Raw genomic sequence first — 24,737 nt, 5'->3', positions numbered from 1 at the left:
TTACTTTCAAACTGACTTTCCCAGCTGCTCACACGCTGCTCCCGAAAAAGCTGCTGCACTGAAAGGAAAGTTATTTTAAACCGCCCAAATATATAGTGTTTTGCTTACCCAGCAGCCCCCTGGCCTCCGCCGAAAAACAAAAGGAAATTAAATTTACTTTCAAACTGACTTTCCCAGCTGCTCACTCGCTCACACGCTGCTCCCGAAAAAGCTGCTGCACTGAAAGGAAAGTTATTTTAAACCGCCCAAATATATAGTGTTTTACTTACCCAGCAGCCCCCTGGCCTCCGCCGAAAAACAAAAGGAAATTAAATTTACTTTCAAACTGACTTTCCCAGCTGCTCACACGCTGCTCCCGAAAAAGCTGCTGCACTGAAAGGAAAGTTATTTTAAACCGCCCAAATATATAGTGTTTTACTTACCCAGCAGCCCCCTGTCCTCCGCCGAAAAACAAAAGGAAATTAAATTTACTTTCAAACTGACTTTCCCAGCTGCTCACACGCTGCTCCCGCAAAAGCTGCTGCACTGAAAGGAAAGTTATTTTAAACCGCCCAAATATATAGTGTTTTACTTACCCAGCAGCCCCCTGGCCTCCGCCGAAAAACAAAAGGAAATTAAATTTACTTTCAAACTGACTTTCCCAGCTGCTCACACGCTGCTCCCGAAAAAGCTGCTGCACTGAAAGGAAAGTTATTTTAAACCGCCCAAATATATAGTGTTTTACTTACCCAGCAGCCCCCTGGCCTCCGCCGAAAAACAAAAGGAAATTAAATTTACTTTCAAACTGACTTTCCCAGCTGCTCACTCGCTCACACGCTGCTCCCGAAAAAGCTGCTGCACTGAAAGGAAAGTTATTTTAAACCGCCCAAATATATAGTGTTTTACTTACCCAGCAGCCCCCTGGCCTCCGCCGAAAAACAAAAGGAAATTAAATTTACTTTCAAACTGACTTTCCCAGCTGCTCACACGCTGCTCCCGAAAAAGCTGCTGCACTGAAAGGAAAGTTATTTTAAACCGCCCAAATATATAGTGTTTTACTTACCCAGCAGCCCCCTGGCCTCCGCCGAAAAACAAAAGGAAATTAAATTTACTTTCAAACTGACTTTCCCAGCTGCTCACACGCTGCTCCCGAAAAAGCTGCTGCACTGAAAGGAAAGTTATTTTAAACCGCCCAAATATATAGTGTTTTACTTACCCAGCAGCCCCCTGGCCTCCGCCGAAAAACATAAGGAAATTAAATTTACTTTCAAACTGACTTTCCCAGCTGCTCACTCGCTCACACGCTGCTCCCGAAAAAGCTGCTGCACTGAAAGGAAAGTTATTTTAAACCGCCCAAATATATAGTGTTTTACTTACCCAGCAGCCCCCTGGCCTCCGCCGAAAAACAAAAGGAAATTAAATTTACTTTCAAACTGACTTTCCCAGCTGCTCACTCGCTCACACGCTGCTCCCGAAAAAGCTGCTGCACTGAAAGGAAAGTTATTTTAAACCGCCCAAATATATAGTGTTTTACTTACCCAGCAGCCCCCTGGCCTCCGCCGAAAAACAAAAGGAAATTAAATTTACTTTCAAACTGACTTTCCCAGCTGCTCACACGCTGCTCCCGAAAAAGCTGCTGCACTGAAAGGAAAGTTATTTTAAACCGCCCAAATATATAGTGTTTTACTTACCCAGCAGCCCCCTGGCCTCCGCCGAAAAACAAAAGGAAATTAAATTTACTTTCAAACTGACTTTCCCAGCTGCTCACACGCTGCTCCCGAAAAAGCTGCTGCACTGAAAGGAAAGTTATTTTAAACCGCCCAAATATATAGTGTTTTACTGACCCAGCAGCCCCCTGGCCTCCGCCGAAAAACAAAAGGAAATTAAATTTACTTTCAAACTGACTTTCCCAGCTGCTCACTCGCTGCTCCCGAAAAAGCTGCTGCACTGAAAGGAAAGTTATTTTAAACCGCCCAAATATATAGTGTTTTACTTACCCAGCAGCCCCCTGGCCTCCGCCGAAAAACAAAAGGAAATTAAATTTACTTTCAAACTGACTTTCCCAGCTGCTCACACGCTGCTCCCGAAAAAGCTGCTGCACTGAAAGGAAAGTTATTTTAAACCGCCCAAATATATAGTGTTTTACTTACCCAGCAGCCCCCTGGCCTCCGCCGAAAAACAAAAGGAAATTAAATTTACTTTCAAACTGACTTTCCCAGCTGCTCACACGCTGCTCCCGAAAAAGCTGCTGCACTGAAAGGAAAGTTATTTTAAACCGCCCAAATATATAGTGTTTTACTTACCCAGCAGCCCCCTGGCCTCCGCCGAAAAACTTAAGGAAATTAAATTTACTTTCAAACTGACTTTCCCAGCTGCTCACTCGCTCACACGCTGCTCCCGAAAAAGCTGCTGCACTGAAAGGAAAGTTATTTTAAACCGCCCAAATATATAGTGTTTTACTTACCCAGCAGCCCCCTGGCCTCCGCCGAAAAACAAAAGGAAATTAAATTTACTTTCAAACTGACTTTCCCAGCTGCTCACTCGCTCACACGCTGCTCCCGAAAAAGCTGCTGCACTGAAAGGAAAGTTATTTTAAACCGCCCAAATATATAGTGTTTTACTTACCCAGCAGCCCCCTGGCCTCCGCCGAAAAACAAAAGGAAATTAAATTTACTTTCAAACTGACTTTCCCAGCTGCTCACACGCTGCTCCCGAAAAAGCTGCTGCACTGAAAGGAAAGTTATTTTAAACCGCCCAAATATATAGTGTTTTACTTACCCAGCAGCCCCCTGGCCTCCGCCGAAAAACATAAGGAAATTAAATTTACTTTCAAACTGACTTTCCCAGCTGCTCACTCGCTCACACGCTGCTCCCGAAAAAGCTGCTGCACTGAAAGGAAAGTTATTTTAAACCGCCCAAATATATAGTGTTTTACTTACCCAGCAGCCCCCTGGCCTCCGCCGAAAAACAAAAGGAAATTAAATTTACTTTCAAACTGACTTTCCCAGCTGCTCACTCGCTCACACGCTGCTCCCGAAAAAGCTGCTGCACTGAAAGGAAAGTTATTTTAAACCGCCCAAATATATAGTGTTTTACTTACCCAGCAGCCCCCTGTCCTCCGCCGAAAAACAAAAGGAAATTAAATTTACTTTCAAACTGACTTTCCCAGCTGCTCACACGCTGCTCCCGAAAAAGCTGCTGCACTGAAAGGAAAGTTATTTTAAACCGCCCAAATATATAGTGTTTTACTTACCCAGCAGCCCCCTGGCCTCCGCCGAAAAACAAAAGGAAATTAAATTTACTTTCAAACTGACTTTCCCAGCTGCTCACTCGCTCACACGCTGCTCCCGAAAAAGCTGCTGCACTGAAAGGAAAGTTATTTTAAACCGCCCAAATATATAGTGTTTTACTTACCCAGCAGCCCCCTGGCCTCCGCCGAAAAACAAAAGGAAATTAAATTTACTTTCAAACTGACTTTCCCAGCTGCTCACACGCTGCTCCCGAAAAAGCTGCTGCACTGAAAGGAAAGTTATTTTAAACAGCCCAAATATATAGTGTTTTACTTACCCAGCAGCCCCCTGGCCTCCGCCGAAAAACAAAAGGAAATTAAATTTACTTTCAAACTGACTTTCCCAGCTGCTCACACGCTGCTCCCGAAAAAGCTGCTGCACTGAAAGGAAAGTTATTTTAAACCGCCCAAATATATAGTGTTTTACTTACCCAGCAGCCCCCTGGCCTCCGCCGAAAAACATAAGGAAATTAAATTTACTTTCAAACTGACTTTCCCAGCTGCTCACTCGCTCACACGCTGCTCCCGAAAAAGCTGCTGCACTGAAAGGAAAGTTATTTTAAACCGCCCAAATATATAGTGTTTTACTTACCCAGCAGCCCCCTGGCCTCCGCCGAAAAACAAAAGGAAATTAAATTTACTTTCAAACTGACTTTCCCAGCTGCTCACTCGCTCACACGCTGCTCCCGAAAAAGCTGCTGCACTGAAAGGAAAGTTATTTTAAACCGCCCAAATATATAGTGTTTTACTTACCCAGCAGCCCCCTGGCCTCCGCCGAAAAACAAAAGGAAATTAAATTTACTTTCAAACTGACTTTCCCAGCTGCTCACACGCTGCTCCCGAAAAAGCTGCTGCACTGAAAGGAAAGTTATTTTAAACCGCCCAAATATATAGTGTTTTACTTACCCAGCAGCCCCCTGGCCTCCGCCGAAAAACAAAAGGAAATTAAATTTACTTTCAAACTGACTTTCCCAGCTGCTCACACGCTGCTCCCGAAAAAGCTGCTGCACTGAAAGGAAAGTTATTTTAAACCGCCCAAATATATAGTGTTTTACTTACCCAGCAGCCCCCTGGCCTCCGCCGAAAAACAAAAGGAAATTAAATTTACTTTCAAACTGACTTTCCCAGCTGCTCACACGCTGCTCCCGAAAAAGCTGCTGCACTGAAAGGAAAGTTATTTTAAACCGCCCAAATATATAGTGTTTTACTTACCCAGCAGCCCCCTGGCCTCCGCCGAAAAACAAAAGGAAATTAAATTTACTTTCAAACTGACTTTCCCAGCTGCTCACTCGCTCACACGCTGCTCCCGAAAAAGCTGCTGCACTGAAAGGAAAGTTATTTTAAACCGCCCAAATATATAGTGTTTTACTTACCCAGCAGCCCCCTGGCCTCCGCCGAAAAACAAAAGGAAATTAAATTTACTTTCAAACTGACTTTCCCAGCTGCTCACACGCTGCTCCCGAAAAAGCTGCTGCACTGAAAGGAAAGTTATTTTAAACCGCCCAAATATATAGTGTTTTACTTACCCAGCAGCCCCCTGGCCTCCGCCGAAAAACAAAAGGAAATTAAATTTACTTTCAAACTGACTTTCCCAGCTGCTCACACGCTGCTCCCGAAAAAGCTGCTGCACTGAAAGGAAAGTTATTTTAAACCGCCCAAATATATAGTGTTTTACTTACCCAGCAGCCCCCTGGCCTCCGCCGAAAAACAAAAGGAAATTAAATTTACTTTCAAACTGACTTTCCCAGCTGCTCACTCGCTCACACGCTGCTCCCGAAAAAGCTGCTGCACTGAAAGGAAAGTTATTTTAAACCGCCCAAATATATAGTGTTTTACTTACCCAGCAGCCCCCTGGCCTCCGCCGAAAAACAAAAGGAAATTAAATTTACTTTCAAACTGACTTTCCCAGCTGCTCACACGCTGCTCCCGAAAAAGCTGCTGCACTGAAAGGAAAGTTATTTTAAACCGCCCAAATATATAGTGTTTTACTTACCCAGCAGCCCCCTGGCCTCCGCCGAAAAACAAAAGGAAATTAAATTTACTTTCAAACTGACTTTCCCAGCTGCTCACACGCTGCTCCCGAAAAAGCTGCTGCACTGAAAGGAAAGTTATTTTAAACCGCCCAAATATATAGTGTTTTACTGACCCAGCAGCCCCCTGGCCTCCGCCGAAAAACAAAAGGAAATTAAATTTACTTTCAAACTGACTTTCCCAGCTGCTCACTCGCTGCTCCCGAAAAAGCTGCTGCACTGAAAGGAAAGTTATTTTAAACCGCCCAAATATATAGTGTTTTACTTACCCAGCAGCCCCCTGGCCTCCGCCGAAAAACAAAAGGAAATTAAATTTACTTTCAAACTGACTTTCCCAGCTGCTCACACGCTGCTCCCGAAAAAGCTGCTGCACTGAAAGGAAAGTTATTTTAAACCGCCCAAATATATAGTGTTTTACTTACCCAGCAGCCCCCTGGCCTCCGCCGAAAAACAAAAGGAAATTAAATTTACTTTCAAACTGACTTTCCCAGCTGCTCACACGCTGCTCCCGCAAAAGCTGCTGCACTGAAAGGAAAGTTATTTTAAACCGCCCAAATATATAGTGTTTTACTTACCCAGCAGCCCCCTGGCCTCCGCCGAAAAACATAAGGAAATTAAATTTACTTTCAAACTGACTTTCCCAGCTGCTCACTCGCTCACACGCTGCTCCCGAAAAAGCTGCTGCACTGAAAGGAAAGTTATTTTAAACCGCCCAAATATATAGTGTTTTACTTACCCAGCAGCCCCCTGGCCTCCGCCGAAAAACAAAAGGAAATTAAATTTACTTTCAAACTGACTTTCCCAGCTGCTCACTCGCTCACACGCTGCTCCCGAAAAAGCTGCTGCACTGAAAGGAAAGTTATTTTAAACCGCCCAAATATATAGTGTTTTACTTACCCAGCAGCCCCCTGGCCTCCGCCGAAAAACAAAAGGAAATTAAATTTACTTTCAAACTGACTTTCCCAGCTGCTCACACGCTGCTCCCGAAAAAGCTGCTGCACTGAAAGGAAAGTTATTTTAAACCGCCCAAATATATAGTGTTTTACTTACCCAGCAGCCCCCTGGCCTCCGCCGAAAAACATAAGGAAATTAAATTTACTTTCAAACTGACTTTCCCAGCTGCTCACTCGCTCACACGCTGCTCCCGAAAAAGCTGCTGCACTGAAAGGAAAGTTATTTTAAACCGCCCAAATATATAGTGTTTTACTTACCCAGCAGCCCCCTGGCCTCCGCCGAAAAACAAAAGGAAATTAAATTTACTTTCAAACTGACTTTCCCAGCTGCTCACTCGCTCACACGCTGCTCCCGAAAAAGCTGCTGCACTGAAAGGAAAGTTATTTTAAACCGCCCAAATATATAGTGTTTTACTTACCCAGCAGCCCCCTGTCCTCCACCGAAAAACAAAAGGAAATTAAATTTACTTTCAAACTGACTTTCCCAGCTGCTCACACGCTGCTCCCGAAAAAGCTGCTGCACTGAAAGGAAAGTTATTTTAAACCGCCCAAATATATAGTGTTTTACTTACCCAGCAGCCCCCTGGCCTCCGCCGAAAAACAAAAGGAAATTAAATTTACTTTCAAACTGACTTTCCCAGCTGCTCACACGCTGCTCCCGAAAAAGCTGCTGCACTGAAAGGAAAGTTATTTTAAACCGCCCAAATATATAGTGTTTTACTTACCCAGCAGCCCCCTGGCCTCCGCCGAAAAATAAAAGGAAATTAAATTTACTTTCAAACTGACTTTCCCAGCTGCTCACTCGCTCACACGCTGCTCCCGAAAAAGCTGCTGCACTGAAAGGAAAGTTATTTTAAACCGCCCAAATATATAGTGTTTTACTTACCCAGCAGCCCCCTGGCCTCCGCCGAAAAACAAAAGGAAATTAAATTTACTTTCAAACTGACTTTCCCAGCTGCTCACACGCTGCTCCCGAAAAAGCTGCTGCACTGAAAGGAAAGTTATTTTAAACCGCCCAAATATATAGTGTTTTACTTACCCAGCAGCCCCCTGGCCTCCGCCGAAAAACAAAAGGAAATTAAATTTACTTTCAAACTGACTTTCCCAGCTGCTCACACGCTGCTCCCGAAAAAGCTGCTGCACTGAAAGGAAAGTTATTTTAAACCGCCCAAATATATAGTGTTTTACTTACCCAGCAGCCCCCTGGCCTCCGCCGAAAAACATAAGGAAATTAAATTTACTTTCAAACTGACTTTCCCAGCTGCTCACTCGCTCACACGCTGCTCCCGAAAAAGCTGCTGCACTGAAAGGAAAGTTATTTTAAACCGCCCAAATATATAGTGTTTTACTTACCCAGCAGCCCCCTGGCCTCCGCCGAAAAACAAAAGGAAATTAAATTTACTTTCAAACTGACTTTCCCAGCTGCTCACTCGCTCACACGCTGCTCCCGAAAAAGCTGCTGCACTGAAAGGAAAGTTATTTTAAACCGCCCAAATATATAGTGTTTTACTTACCCAGCAGCCCCCTGGCCTCCGCCGAAAAACAAAAGGAAATTAAATTTACTTTCAAACTGACTTTCCCAGCTGCTCACACGCTGCTCCCGAAAAAGCTGCTGCACTGAAAGGAAAGTTATTTTAAACCGCCCAAATATATAGTGTTTTACTTACCCAGCAGCCCCCTGGCCTCCGCCGAAAAACAAAAGGAAATTAAATTTACTTTCAAACTGACTTTCCCAGCTGCTCACACGCTGCTCCCGAAAAAGCTGCTGCACTGAAAGGAAAGTTATTTTAAACCGCCCAAATATATAGTGTTTTACTTACCCAGCAGCCCCCTGGCCTCCGCCGAAAAACATAAGGAAATTAAATTTACTTTCAAACTGACTTTCCCAGCTGCTCACTCGCTCACACGCTGCTCCCGAAAAAGCTGCTGCACTGAAAGGAAAGTTATTTTAAACCGCCCAAATATATAGTGTTTTACTTACCCAGCAGCCCCCTGGCCTCCGCCGAAAAACAAAAGGAAATTAAATTTACTTTCAAACTGACTTTCCCAGCGGCTCACTCGCTCACACGCTGCTCCCGAAAAAGCTGCTGCACTGAAAGGAAAGTTATTTTAAACCGCCCAAATATATAGTGTTTTACTTACCCAGCAGCCCCCTGGCCTCCGCCGAAAAACAAAAGGAAATTAAATTTACTTTCAAACTGACTTTCCCAGCTGCTCACACGCTGCTCCCGAAAAAGCTGCTGCACTGAAAGGAAAGTTATTTTAAACCGCCCAAATATATAGTGTTTTACTTACCCAGCAGCCCCCTGGCCTCCGCCGAAAAACAAAAGGAAATTAAATTTACTTTCAAACTGACTTTCCCAGCTGCTCACTCGCTCACACGCTGCTCCCGAAAAAGCTGCTGCACTGAAAGGAAAGTTATTTTAAACCGCCCAAATATATAGTGTTTTACTTACCCAGCAGCCCCCTGGCCTCCGCCGAAAAACAAAAGGAAATTAAATTTACTTTCAAACTGACTTTCCCAGCGGCTCACTCGCTCACACGCTGCTCCCGAAAAAGCTGCTGCACTGAAAGGAAAGTTATTTTAAACCGCCCAAATATATAGTGTTTTACTTACCCAGCAGCCCCCTGGCCTCCGCCGAAAAACAAAAGGAAATTAAATTTACTTTCAAACTGACTTTCCCAGCTGCTCACACGCTGCTCCCGAAAAAGCTGCTGCACTGAAAGGAAAGTTATTTTAAACCGCCCAAATATATAGTGTTTTACTTACCCAGCAGCCCCCTGGCCTCCGCCGAAAAACAAAAGGAAATTAAATTTACTTTCAAACTGACTTTCCCAGCTGCTCACTCGCTCACACGCTGCTCCCGAAAAAGCTGCTGCACTGAAAGGAAAGTTATTTTAAACCACCCAAATATATAGTGTTTTACTTACCCAGCAGCCCCCTGGCCTCCGCCGAAAAACAAAAGGAAATTAAATTTACTTTCAAACTGACTTTCCCAGCTGCTCACACGCTGCTCCCGAAAAAGCTGCTGCACTGAAAGCTTTGGCAATTGGGAATAAAGACGCTGGGTTCAGTTTGCAGAAGATTAGTTTAACTTATGCAAACTATCATTGTACTGCTTGTACAAGGGACATACCCAAATTGTAAGGGTTGACTGTGGTGATAACGCTGGCACTAACAGGGACACTGGGTGGCAGGGGAACAGACATACTGTCAACCTGAGAGAGGACAATAGGTGCCTCTCCCACGAAGCCAAGCCCATTCTCTTGGGACTGCATCACTGCACTTCTCCAGTTCTGTATGAGAATAGATTGCAGGAGTAATGTGACACTCTAGAAGCGCCACTGGAAGCCACTCAAAAGCCGACCCGATAACCAAATGGCAGCCATCTGAAATACTATGGCAGCTGTGTGAGCTGTCAGGAGAGGCTCCATCAGGGTGGGTACCACCGTCATGTTCATGGTGCTGACCACTTGGTCCATGTTGGGCAGAATGGTCTCCAGGTTCTGTGTGAAGCTTCGATACAAGTTGGAAGTGGACTCTCCCATTCTCTGAACTGTTGTGTGCAAGCTTGCTGGAGGGCTGCCCAGTGCACTTAGCATTTCCTGGTGTATGCCCATCAGCCTTCTTCAGTAGATCTATTTCCCCCACTGGAGCTCCTGCCCAATTGTGGCCAATGATCCTCTAACCAACCCCATAATGTGCATGTGGCACCAGTCTGAGTTGGTGCTTGCTAGGTTCATATCGAGTGACAGTGAATCTTTAGGAGGGCTGGGCCTCCTCTTTCTGAAGTGGCACAGGGATATCAACATTTTCAACACCTGAAATGAATGGGAGGGATAAGGCTTAGCTTTTAGTGTACAGGGCGAGCAGAGAGAGATCAGCCACTACAGTTTGTCAGGCAGTAAGTAAGGTGAAACAGAAGCCAGAAGAGACAAAGGGGATTAGGTGTGAAGAAACACAGTGTGATAAATTCTCCAGCGATACAAGTTGCTATCACCATGACTGTCAATCTGTTCGTGATGGCCAGCATGTTACTTTCCCAGAGGGGTGATGGTATTCGTGGGAGTAGGGGTTGACTCCTCCGGTCGTTGTCTCATGCTGCATTGTGTGTGCAATCTTCTCCTGCAAGAAAGGTTTGGGGAAGTGAGAGTTGAAATAGTGGTGAGAGCAGGAGGTACAGAGCATGAGTAGGAAAAGTAGATAATGTAGTGAAGTCGGGTGCAGTGATTGTAGCAGAGTGAGAGGGAGGGTTATGAATAGTGAAGCCATGGGTAGTGCAGGTGTGAGGTGCGAGTACTTGAGGTAAGAGATGAGAATCTTAGATTGACAACTCTGCTGAGGTCATTGAACTTTTTTCTGCATTTCAGCTATGCTCTGAGAATTAACCTTGGCTGAGGGTGTGTTGTTTGGAGAGCTTTCTGCCCTCCTCCTGTCAACAACCTGGACGAGATGTGCCCAAGAACTGGGTTCCAGCTTTGTACATTTTCCAGCCGTTTTATTCCTTTGAGAATGTTCTTTGCTGCCTGCAGCCAGAGTGCACCTCCCCTTTAAGAGGTGCTGGCTAGCTGTAAGTGGCCTCAGTCAAGCCTGATTTCCCAATCCCTCAAACAGGCATGCAGCCAATAAACAGCATAGAGAGTGCTGGCTGGATGCCTAACTCATGATAATGATCAGCCAGCACCAATTTCACATACTCTCTATGTACTGATATGTAGCACACACCCTGACCCGGTACACCCAATTTCAGGCGCGATTGAATTTCTAGGCCTCGTAATATGTACGAGTGCAGAAATGCAGATTCTTATCTTTTCCTGCTTTCATCTCATTGCCAGCATGTCAATGGACAGACTGAAAGCTCTCACCTTTGAACCACCCGATTAGGCTGCTCAGAATAATCTATCACACCATGGAGCCCATGCATCTTCTTTTGCTCAAATTGTTGACTGTTTCATTAAAATCCAAGACAGAATGTTAACCAAACAGATTTATTCAGCTTCAAGATAACGCCACATATAGCAGTAATTCTGTAACTGTACGAGATTGACTGACTGATTAATTTAAATTTGATAATTGTCGTTAGTTTGTCTGTTGCTTGTTGGTGAAATCCTTCTCAAACACTGATGTCAAACGCTCTTGTTTACATTTCACGATACGTGCTTCAGCTCCTACTCAGGTATTAACTCCTTGTAGACTGACTAATTTCTACAGTCTACTCCTGCCTAATTGCTACATTGTCAGATTGTTAAGGAACTGTCTATAAATGCTAACACTCAAAACCGATATGAACCAGTAATACTTTCTGAAATAAGGGGACATCTATAAATGCTCATACTGTGTCTTTACAGCCAGGAAGGATACTGAGATTTATACCACAGGCAGTTTTACAAATTCCATGTATTACATTGTGTATTTCAGAATCAGCTATGCTGTTCAATATCATGTTAGTTGCATTCATTTGGGGATCAGCCCATATTATAAGTGAGATACAACTTAATACCAACAATATGGAGGAGAGATTCTTAATTCAGGAACTGCCAAAAAAATAATCAAAGTTAGATCAATGAATAACTTTTTAAGTATTGGCACTACTAAGGGACTGGATGGTTTACGCTAATACTGGATGTCCCTAATTTCTCAGTCCTTACATTTCTCGCCTCAGAATAAATGAACTAACGACTATTTTTTAGAGAAGAGTTGTACTTCCTTTGTTTACGTATATTTGCTATCTGATCTGTCCTCAGAATTCTGTTCAGTTACCCATGGTGCAACTGAAAGATGGTTTACTGTCTGAAGCTGAGCTTGTTGTTTTCCAGATACTCTGTGGTAAGGAGATCCCTCGCTGGGTGAACCGGCTAGCATACTTTAGTTCCTGCATCCCATTCCTCCAGAGTTGCCTTCCCAAGGAATGGCTCACACCTGCAGCTCTGCAGAGCCACATCAGCAGCCAGGGCCTAAATAAGGACGATCAGAGTGACACAGGAGATGATGAGTCACCTTCCACCTCAGGTTCTGCGACCGCTTCAGGAACCACCAGGACCTGCAGACACACCAGAGTGTAACTGTGTCTCTGAATTGTAACTTCTCTGACCCTTTTCCAGTTTTTCATATCTGTTTTTTTGTAGACTTTCTGTGGCAGCCTTTAAAGCACAGGCCTAGTAGTGGGTGAAAACTGCTGTGGCTTAAGTGAGAGGTACAATGTGGTGGTCAGGCATGACAACGGAGTGAACTTCAAGAACTTCACAACTATGTGTCTGGGTTACCAAGAAGATGATGTTGGAACATACCTCCCAGACACTAGTCCAGACCTTTTATACAACACCTAATGTGCACGTTTTACCTTCACAACCAAGCTTTCTGTTGTATTGAAATCTCCATGAAAAAACTACTGTCAATCACAATGTCTGCTCGATGAGAACATCTATACAGTGTTAACAATGATATCAAGGGGAAATATATTTGTAAAGAACAATTTGACTGGAAGCAAGACATTTCTCTGCTGAGCTGAGGATTCACCTCATACAATCTTTTGACAATTTTTGTTTAAAGATGGTACAGTATTCTTCAATCATTTTGGGAACCCCAGTCCAGCGAACAGTAGGGGGTGCTGTACCAGCACACAGACAGTAGGAGGCACAGTACTGGCACATGAACAGTAAAGGGCACTGTACTGGAATGAAGACAGTGGGGAGTACTGTACTGGCACACAGGCAATAGGGGGCACTGTACCAGCACAGAGACAGTAGCAGGCACACACAGACAGTAGGAGGCACTGTACTGGCACATGAACAGTAAAGGGCACTGTACTGGAATGAAGACAGTGGGGAGTACTGTACTGGCACACAGGCAATAGGGGGCACTGTACCAGCACAGAGACAGTAGCGGGCACACACAGACAGTAAGGGGCACTGTACTGACAGTGAGACAGTAGCGGTCGCTGTACTGGCACACAGGCAGTAGGGGCACTATACTGACGCACAGGAAATAGGGGGCACTGTACTGGCATGCAGACAATAGGAGGCATTGTACTAACACACAGGCAGTAGGGGGCACTAAACTGATAGACAGGCAGTAGGGGGCACTGTACCAGCACAGAGACAGTAGCGGGCACTGTACCAGCACACAGGCAGTAGGGGACATTATCCTGCAAACAGACAATAGGAAGCACTGTACTAACACACAAGCAGTAGCAAGCACACACAGGCAGTAGGGGGCATTATATTGACACACAGACAGTAGGAGGCACTGTACTAGCACACAGGCAGTAGCAAGTGCACACAGGCATAGGGGGCACTATACTGATACACAGACAGTAGGGGGCACTTTACTGGCACACAGGCAGTAGGGGGCACTATGCTGTGACATGGACAGTCGGGGGCACTGTAATGGAACATGGACAGTAGGGGGCACTGTGTTGGAACATGGACAGTAGGGGGCACTGTGCTGGAACATGGACAGTAGGGGGCACTGTACTGGAACATGGACAGTAGGGAGCTCTGCACTGGAACATGGACAGTAGGGGGCACTGTACTGGAACATGGACAGTAGGGAGCTCTGTACTGGAACATGGACAGTAGGGGGCACTGTACTGGAACATGGACAGTAGGGGGCACTGTACTGGAACATGGACAGTAGGGGGCTCTGTACTGGAACATGGACAGTAGGGAGCTCTGTACTGGAACATGGACAGTAGGGGGCTCTGTACTGGAACATGGACAGTAGGGGGCACTGTACTGGAACATGGACAGTAGGGGGCACTGTACTGGAACATGGACAGTAGGGGGCATTGTACTGGAACATGGACAGTAGGGGACAATGTGCTGGAACATGGACAGTAGGGGGCTCTGTACTGGAACATGGACAGTAGGGGGCACTGTACTGGAACATAGACAGTAGGGGGCACTGTACTGGAACATGGACAGTAGGGGACAATGTGCTGGAACATGGACAGTAGGGGGCTCTGTACTGGAACATGGACAGTAGGGAGCACTGTACTGGAACATGGACAGTAGGGGGCAATGTACTGGAACATGGACAGTAGGGGGCACTGTACTGGAACATGGACAGTAGGGAGCACTGTACTGGAACATGGACAGTAGGGGGCACTGTACTGGAACATGGACAGTAGGGGGCACTGTACTGGAACATGGACAGTAGGGAGCACTGTACTGGAACATGGACAGTAGGGGGCACTGTACTGGAACATGGACAGTAGGGAGCACTGTACTGGAACATGGACAGTAGGGGGCACTGTGCTGGAACATGGACAGTAGGGAGCACTGTACTGGAACATGGACAGTAGGGGGCTCTGTACTGGAACATGGACAGTAGGGGGCACTGTACTGGAACATGGACAGTAGGGAGCACTGTACTGGAACATGGACAGTCGGGGGCACTGTACTGGAACATGGACAGTAGGGAGCACTGTACTGGAACATGGACAGTAGGGGGCACTGTACTGGAACATGGACAGTAGGGAGCACTGTACTGGAACATGGACAGTAGGGGGCACTGTACTGGAACATGGACAGTAGGGAGCACTGTACTGGAACATGGACAGTAGGGGGCACTGTACTGGAACATGGACAGTAGGGAGCACTGTACTGGAACATGGACAGTAGGGGGCACTGTACTGGAACATGGACAGTAGGGAGCACTGTACTGGAACATGGACAGTAGGGGGCTCTGTACTGGAACATGGACAGTAGGGGGCTCTGTACTGGAACATGGACAGTAGGGGGCACTGTACTGGAACATGGACAGTAGGGGGCTCTGTACTGGAACATGGACAGTAGGGGGCACTGTACTGGAACATGGACAGTAGGGGGCACTGTACTGGAACATGGACAGTAGGGGGCTCTGTACTGGAACATGGACAGTAGGGGGCACTGTACTGGAACATGGACAGTAGGGGGCACTGTACTGGAACATGGACAGTAGGGGGCTCTGTACTGGAACATGGACAGTAGGGGGCACTGTACTGGAACATGGACAGTAGGGGGCACTGTACTGGAACATGGACAGTAGGGGACAATGTTCTGGCACACAGTAGGAGTAGGAGGTGTGCTGAGATGTAGGCAGTAGGGGGTACATACTGGCATACAGTCAGTCGGGGTTGCTGTGTTGAAATAAATTTTCTTTGTTTTACAATTTAGAACAAAATGTGTTGTACAAAAAGCCCCCAGCTCTGATGAAGTCTAATACATGCGATTGTCAATAGGACTGGTGTTTGTAATGACCTTGTGATTCATTTATTCCACAGTAATTTATCAGCAATGAATAGAGCAAGTGACTTGGCACATTGAATTTCTACACTTGAATCTCTATGCTTATCTTGCAATTTGCTCCGAGTACAGCAATTTTGCATTAAAGATCCTGGACAGAGAGTAAATGTTGGTTCCTTTTACAGTAATAAATACGACAGCAAATCACTTGCCCCAGAGGTGGATGAATCTCTCAAATATTTGAGCTTTGCAGATGCTGTACCCACATTGTCACCTATGCAACAAACACAACTTTCACTGCAATTGTACCTCAATAAAAATAGGCTTATGTGACAGAAGTGCAGCAGACCGATGCATTGTCCCAACATCTGTGGCATTCCATAAATATAAACAATAGCACATTCCTGAAACTGAAAATGTCATCATCCCAGGACAATGTGGTTCTAAGGTAGGGTTGCCACCCCTCCAGGGCTGCCCTGGAGTCGCCAGGAATTGAAGATTGTTATGAGAAATCCATCGGAAAATTCATGGGGGCCTTAAAAAGTATATTTTTTTTCAGTTTCGTTTAACACATTTTTTTTATTCGTGAGAGAAATGATTGGTGGTGGGTGGGAAAGGCGGAAAAAAAATGGTAGCCCCCTCGTGTGGGCCACATGTCATGGAGCCGCCGCAATCTTTCATGCAGCGGCTCATTTAAATAGCCGGGGCAGGCCGCACCCCCCCCCACCCCACCCCGATCACATGGAGGGAGCGGGCTATCCGTCCCCAGCAATGGCATCAGCTGCCTGTACGCTGGCACTGACGCCATTTTTAAACAGCTGTCAGCTCTACCAGGAAATTTAAATATTTAAAGGTGAAGTGAATAAAAATAAATAACTGCATTTCTTTTGCCTCTCTCCCACCTCTCCAATAACAATTAAATTATCTTCCCCTCCCCCCCACAAAACACTTGCCTTTACCATCTGACCCTCACACCACCCCCCCCACAAACTGCACAAACTTTCAACTCCAACCCTTCACACCATCCCCTACACCCATGACGTTAATTTGAGCCCGTTGCCTCCCATCCCTCCCCACCAGTGTGGCACCTCATTTCCCCAGACCGGGATCCGAAGGCGCAGGAGTGGCCACCAGGCCGAAGATCGCAGCGGGACAACAGGCAATGACATGTGTTTCATTAATTCATTCATTTTAATGTATTTAAATATTCAAATTGGGGTCCCGTCGCCAAGCAGCAGGGGGGCCGCCAGGAAGTCACCGCCGGCGATAATATCGGGCCAGGCCCTCCTGGCGTCGGGGTGCATGGCTGCCCTCTCCCGGAGGCATCTTCAGGCCCCCCACCAATCCCCACCATGTAATCTGACACCTAGGGGACAAAATCCAGCCCAATGACCTTGTCTTCACATGGAGGAGGGAGCCTGCCTGTATAGGCCTGGTGTGCTAACACATACTGACTCAGCTTACCCAGTGTAAAAGCACGACACTGTTATAGGTCTGCCTGCCTCACAGACTGTAAAAATGGGGAATCAGACCTGACTATTCTCTGCCTGGATATCAGGCCAAACAGAGGAACCAGGATACTTCCAGTTTACCAGCTCAACTCCCCATTTCCAAAAATCAAAACAGTCTTGTGTGGCATCAACTCTCCTGAAATAAGATGCAGTTAATAAGTGCAAACTAAAAGACCTGATATTCTTATTACATATTAGATTTATTTTAAGAGCTGGCTGCCCAAAACAAGGAATGATTTATTTCTTATTAAAATAATATTGATTTTTTTTTTTCTATGTGCAGATTATTACTCAATAGGTGCACAGAGATTATGTCACAATCCTTAGGGAGGGTCCCATCGCATATTAGTGACATGGGATTAGGATTTGTAACTTGCTGCCTGGGCATGGAACTGTCATGGCAGATCAGAAACCCACGACAGAAACTGCCCAATGCTCATTACCATTTATATCAACTGGAAATGAAAATCAAATGGTTGCTATAACAAGCAGCCATGACCCAGTGTTATGCCCAAGCTGCAAGTTGAAAACGTACCCCATGGAGTCCTCTAGCCAACTTTGGCAGCCGTAATGGCCTCTGGCTGGAAAGTTTTAAAATGGTGGCAAAAATTGGAATAAAATCCACCCAACTCCCACCCTGACCAATTCCACAGAGCATGTAGTAAAACCTAATGGATATATGGAAGTGAATCATCAATCCAGGGTTCAAGTTATAAAGATTCATCATTATGAAGTATGATGTCACCTCAGGCCGGGGTCAGATTACTGGTAAGTAATCACTCTGAGATGTCCCTTACTTCCTTACATTCTTTGCCATTTCCAACTAAGTAAAGCAGGTGGGGAGTAAAGCTGGAATGCTTAATATCACCAGCCAGTTATTGGTACCTGCACAGTTTTAATTGTGGTGCGGCTGGATGGGATTGTAACGCCCATGCTACCACTGTGGGGTCAGGGACTGCATTTTACAATCATGTGTAAAATCACAAATAATTACATTCAAATTAATGCTAAAGAGCATTTCAGCAATTTAAATTAGGTTGCCATCACCTCGGGGCATCAGTACCCACGGTACTTCCCCACCTCTGACATAATCGGCACACTGTGTTACGGCGCCGGGTTTTGGGGTGGACGGCAATTCTCCGTCTCCCGAACCCACCTTAGATGGGAGCACAAAATTCAGACCATGGTATGCAAAATGGTGGAAGATCAATTCATAGGGGACTCAGTCTGCTTCTGAGTAGCATGTCTCTGTCTATAAGTATTGAGGAGAAAATCTGAATTGTAAGACTTCTGAAAATGCAATACTCATAATCTTATTCACTCCAACTCCTGGTATTAGGCCTGAAACTTACAACTTTCTGACCCAGAGGCAAGTGAGACTAACTGAGTGATGCTGATACATAAAGAACTGCTGCAAGCTGTGACAGCACTGTGTAAAGGACAAGTTATAAAGAAATAAACAAAGTATTCTTTACACATAATTGCTTGGCAGTAGAATGTGAAAAGGCTTTTGCAAGAAGTGCTGTGCTGTCATTTAGTGACAGTTGCAAAAGATTGGTGTTAAGTCTGAATTTCTTTTTTAACCTCAACTGAGGTTTGGAGTGTAAACATTTTGTTACTCATTAGCTTCTCAATGACATCTGACTTCCAGTGTTTCATTACCTTGTACAGAAAAGAACGTGAGTTGGACACCACCTTTGTCCTGTTATCAATTTATGGGCATTCGGGGCAAAAGTACTTTAACAGAAGGTAGGGAGAAGGGGGCTAAGGTTTCCTGAGGAGAATCCTGTGGGAGGATACACCTGGTCTGAGAAGACCTGCCTTCTGCTGCAAGCCATTTTTTCAAGTCAACAAGTACAATTCAAGGTACTTAAGAAATTCCAAAATAGATCATACTGCTGCTAAATTGTCAATAGTGAATACCAACAGATGGGTAGAATTTGGCAGCAAACTGGTTATTATATGGAGACTGCCATACAGACTCAAGCTCCATCAGCAATGAGAGAATAAATTCAAATACAAACTACAGAATGCAGGTGAACAATTTGGGCCAGGTATGGATCAAGTATTTGTTACTTTTGGAAGATGGTTACATGATTACACATCAGGAAATTATCGCTATCAAGCGAAGAATGCTATATTTTTGGGTTTCCATTTAATATTTCATGTAACTGCAAAGGTCTTTCAGCAAAGTTAATTTTGCGTAAAAGTGGCTTCATGTTGCGCAAAAAATAGTTGTTATGCTGATATTTCCCAAAGTCTCACAATTCTACAACTGCCTGGTCTTGGGGCTGACGTACAAGAGATTTTAACTGTGATCTTGTGGTGGTCTAGTTTGCATTTTTCACTGGACATTTGTGTTTAAATGTCAAACAAATTGCATCTGTTTGTCCAAAAGCATTCCAACTTGACTCTAATGTGTGAAACCTGGATTCATTTCCCAGAAGTGGTGCTTTGTTTTGTAGAACTAAATGAGTCTTGACGTACTATTTCCTTAGGACATCCTTAAAGTACAAATTGTTAAACCATGACATTTAACACATGTCTCTCTTGAGACAGTTGCTTCCCTAACTGCAGATAAAAAGAAAGACAACAGCAAATGCCAGAAATCTGAAAATGTTGAAAATACACAGCAGATTCATCGGTATCTGGAAAATAAAACAGCCTACTGCTTTGGAAGGAAATTACGATGATAGATCTGGTTCTGAGAAATGAGCCAAGATTTCTCATTTCACCACTCCTGCTGCATGCTGGGAGTGCATATAGGAACATTCTGCACTGCCAACTCCTGAGTGTCTGACCTCCAAGTACATGATAGTGAAAAATCTGGGCTAAAGTTACAGAAAAGCTAACCTGCCATTTCCTCTTTTCAGATGCTGATGAACTTCCTCTAAATCCATTTTTACTTTTCTCATTCTGAGAAATCCTTGTGTTACAGTTGTCAAGTAATCATAAGATACTCTTATCTTTTCATTTTGTTCACATCTATGTTGTATGATCGCTTTAAGAGTGATGTCCCTTTAAGAATGCAGTATGCTAATGAGATAAGCACCAGGATGTAGTCATGTGACTGGAAGTCATACTCACTCTGCACTGGAACACCCGAAACAAAGGTTCTGCATATAGTTTGCTCTGTATTATATATATTAGTTTAACTATTAATAAACCCTCTAGAGATCTTCAAGGAACTTGAATCCATGAACCTCATTGTGTTGCTTAAGATAACACAAAGAAACTCGTGATATGGTGGCAGTGGTGGTGAAAAGACAAGATATAAGCTTGAAGACCATGTGTAAAACAGCTGTGAAAGCGACCCTGCCTATAGCCAAAAGAAAGTTCAAAAGAAATACTGGCCCAAACAAAAGAAGAAAAACCTTATCTCCAGCTGTGGGAGACAGAACACTAAATGACAGGCTGCAAATAAATCCCTGTGATTGAGTCAGTCATTGTGCCGACAGTCGGGGAATCCCAGTTTAAAAAAAAGCTTTGAAGTGCTTAAAAAATTGATATTTTTAAAGGCTCCCTAGGAGAGTGAACGGAAATGGATAAAAGCCAATTCCTCTCTTGGGCTGATCAAGGTCAGCACGATTACAGGAGGTGTCTGGAAAAAAAAAAAGCACGGAAACCCCAAACACTGCAGAGTCTCCACTCACGCAGCCAAAGCTGGAAAAAAAATCATTAAACCAGTTAAATGTGAGAAGCTAACCAAACCATAGCAAAGAAAACACAAAGGGGAAAACCCTTGAACTGCCTATTGAACAGTTGTCTAAACATACAAGCAAAGTGCTGAAAGAGAAAAATCAGAGAACACTGTCAACCACCTGTTACACTCTGTCAAAGCAGCTAACCTGGAAAAAAGAATTTCTTAAAGGAGGAACAGCACAGAGATAATAGAACAAGTTTTAAAACAGGTTTTAAGCCACAAATAGAAAATATAATAAGTACAATGCTAAAGGCATACACATAGCTGAACAAAATTAAATATAGAGCAGAAAGCAAAAGAACAGCAGAAGGATGGATATCAAATTTCCCAGCATGAACTATAAGGCCATTGATATCCTATCTGAGTTCAAACTTGTTAAACAAAGAATGCAGTTATGTTTCATAAACCAAGTAGTTGTAGAAACAGAGAAGCAGGCTGTGAAAATATTGATAGCAGTTGGAAATGAGGGGTTATACAGAATCAATACCTCTGGTGATCTTCTGGCCAACCATCCCCCCGCCATGGAGCCCGGTATCGGAAGCTCAACAAAATTCAGCCCTGTATTTGGAGTTTAATCACAAACCTACAGTCAGCACCTTACCTCCTACCACCCTTTCTCTTGCTGGTCCCACCTTATGCCTGCCTGAAGAGTTGTACAACTTCCTCTCATAAACGGGGAGAGACAGGAAGATCAGAGTTTCTCTGCTGTGGAAGTTCTTTGCCTTAGCCTTTGAAATACTTTCTCTGAATCAGATCGACAACCAATTTTATGATGCCATTTCAGAGGAAATCTTACTTGCCCAGCCTTCAGGGCAAGTGCAGAAAATGTAAAAATTAAAATTTAATGCCATCAATCGATATGAATGCCTTGGGACAGCGAAGGGGAGTGAAAGGAAGCTGCTTTGAGGTAAGATGGCGATGGGCTCTATTTGGAGTAGCTTGACAGGTCATGTCCTGATCAATGTTGTAAGGAGAAGAGTTGAGATTGCAGGCAGGAGAAGGAATTTTATTTCGACTTTACAAAATAGGTTCTTCAAGATATATGATCACATGCTGAAAATAACACCTCTTTCATGGTTGGCATCTTTACAGAAAAGAATGTCATCCAGGCTGAGGTAGGCCTTGAATGAAATAAAAAGTATTTTCTTATTGTTTTTTTGCTTTGGCCATTTCCCAGCTATGGTATGTGATTATGTATTGACATAATGGGTTCAGAATGCAATGTTCAGTATAAACAATGAGTAGTAGTTGCTTGCTTTGTGCCTTGTGTCTAATGGGAAAGCACTGACCTGATCACAGAACAGACTGTTCTTGCTTTTAAGGCAAATCAGCTTTATCCGACACTTCTAACCAAAAACATAAATTTAGTATATAAAATCACAGATTTATACAGTGCAAAAGGAGGCCTTTTGGTCGATCCAATTAGTCCCATGCTCCTGCCTATTCCCCATAGCTCTGCAACTTTTTCCCATTCAAGTAATCATCCAATGCCCTTCTGAAAGTTATTATTGAACCTACTTTCACTAGCCTTTTAAGCAGTGCTTTTCAGATGCTAACAGCTCACTGTGTAAAAAAATAAATCGCCTCATTTCACCTCTGGTTCTTTTGGCAATTATCTTATATCTGTGTCCTCTGTTACTGACTCTGCTGCTACTGCTACCATCCTAGCAAATCTCCTCTACAACCTCTCTAAAGCCTTGACATCCGCCCTAAAGTGTGGTGCCCTGAACTGGACACACTGCTCCCGCTGGGACCTATCAAGTAATTTATAAAGGTTGAGCATAATTTCTTTGCTTTTGTACTCTATTGTATTCTATTTCAAATGATTACAATACAGTCCTGTGATGTGAACAACTATCGATTGTTTTTGAAGGTTATGGCGTTACAATATTTTCCCCAAGGATTCTGTTAACTCGAGGGATGGAGTATTGTTATCCAGCCAGAAAGGTGTTTTGCCTGTTTTCTTTGGAATGAGAATTGATGAAGCAGGGAGAAGCATGAAGGCGTCAAAAGAAGAAAAACTCATAATGTCAGTCCTTCCTGCAGAAAGATATCTACAGTCAGCCAAGCAGACTGTCATGATGAAATTGGGCAAGAAGAAGTCTGAACCACAGTCCAGGTGAAGGAGGATGTGTAGCAACAATGAGTACCTGCTTAGGCCAAGAAGTGAAAGTGAGGTATCGGTAAATAAGGGGCTAAGAAAACAATGATTACAGATTTAAATACCCACCTACCAGTACCTGTTTAGAAAGAATTTAGTGATTGTCACATTGCAATCACATCCCAAGGTGCTTCACAGCCAATAAAGTGCAGTCATTGTTAAGTGGGCAAATACAGCAGCCAATTTCAGCATAGCAAGGTTCCACCAATAGGAATGAGATAAAAAGAATTTGCTTTGCTGGTATTGGTTGAGGGTTGAATGCTGACCAGGACACTGGGAGAAATCTCTGCTCTTCTTTGTTTGGCACCATGGAACCTGAACAGGCAGACGAGGCCTTGGTTTAACATCTCATTTGGAAGATGACATCACCAATAATGCCGCACTCCTCAGTGCTGCACTGGAGTGTCAGCCTAGGTGAAGAAGTCCTGGAAGGGGACTCAAAGCCCCAATCCTCTGACTTAGAAATGTGAGTGCAGTCAACTGAGCCAAGCTGACAGTTTGTTATAAATCCTTCCTAAGCACTGCAGTGTAAAACACCATGACAAACACCTAATAATACTTGAGATTAACAGTTTCATTGGTGATACGCTTCAGATGAGCGATAAGGTATAACTACTGCTCACGCTGTTGCATTATTGCCTTTAAGTAGCAATAAGGAATCAAACAATCTTATGTTGAGTGGTTATAAACTGTGGGTTCTTTATTTGTAGAGTAACACATTTACAAGAGAGTTCTTTCTTACACGTGTGACTAAGTGTCCTGCTCAACTCGAACTAACTGATCACTTCCGTGATGCTGTGTGGAATACCTACATTGTTAAAGAAATACCACAGCATCCCCCTTTCCTAAAATGGAAATACACAAAATATAAATAATGTAGATAATGAAATGAAAAGAGTTTAAAAAATATTTACACATGCATTGACTCTAACGTTCTTTAGTCAAGTGTCTCTGAACCATATAGGTGGTCTACTGAATCGACCTGACCTTGTGACAGTATAGCTTGATGGAGAACTACACTGATCAGCTTTCTTGGCTTGACTTTTGTATGTTTTCTGAGAGCCATCCTCTGCTTGATTGTTACACTGGTCATTTTCCCTTGCTATGTTCTACAGATCTGAGTGTGACCATGTTCTCGATGCAATAGGATTGTCAGGCACAGTGTTGTTAGCTAGTTCTCGTAGTTGACTTCAATTTCTTCTCAGCACTGCTCAGTTGGGGGTGGTTACTTCATAAGATCTTGGTTCGTTGCAGACTTGGACACTTCTGTAGGGAACTACACTTTTTCTTGTGGATGAATTACCCTGATTTTCTTCCCTATCTGTAACAGTGGTACTTCCACACCCACATGCTTATCATACGTCGTGTTCATCTTGTCTTGTCTTGAAGATAATTTAATGAGATGGTGACGTGGAAGCGTTGTCTTAACCTGTCTTCCAAATGTGATTTCTGCAGGGGATGACAGCCCAGTATTGATTGGTATCGCCCTCAGGTGTAACATGGCTATATGTAGATCCTGCTTTCTTTCACTACACCTTACAATTAGGGATTTAACTGTATGCACCATTCTTACTGTGAGGCCATTTGATCTAGGGTAATGCAGTGAAGAAGTGACATGGTTTATACCGCATCTCCTGTACATGTCTTCGAATGGCTTGGCAACATGTTGTGGACCGTTGTCCGATACTGTTTCTTCCAGAGGACCAAACAAGCTGAAAATTGCACTGATGGTATTGGCAACTGATGTGATTGAAATGCCCCTTAATCGATATATCACTGGAAATTTAGAGCAGTAATCAGCGACAAACAACACGTCGTCTTTGATTGTGAAAAGATCAGTGGCTATCCTTCACCAAGGATGCGATGGGATGTCCTGAGGAAGAAGT

General features: G+C 44.1%; 1 protein-coding gene across 1 annotated transcript in view; it reads left to right on the top strand.

Annotated features, from left to right (window-relative positions):
* The window catches only part of LOC137373345 (deubiquitinase DESI2), a 238,503-nt gene extending 226,189 nt beyond the window's left edge, over positions 1-12,314 (top strand). Inside the window, exon 5 of the mRNA XM_068038167.1 lies at positions 12,069-12,314. Within this exon, the coding sequence (XP_067894268.1) occupies positions 12,069-12,314 (246 nt within the window). The remainder of the gene's footprint in view (positions 1-12,068) is intronic.
* The last annotated feature ends 12,423 nt before the right edge of the window (positions 12,315-24,737 follow it).

This window comes from Heterodontus francisci, chromosome 9 (assembly GCF_036365525.1).
Source record: "Heterodontus francisci isolate sHetFra1 chromosome 9, sHetFra1.hap1, whole genome shotgun sequence".
Taxonomy (NCBI): Eukaryota; Metazoa; Chordata; class Chondrichthyes; order Heterodontiformes; family Heterodontidae; genus Heterodontus; species Heterodontus francisci.
This window is presented reverse-complemented; position numbering and strand designations above follow the sequence as displayed.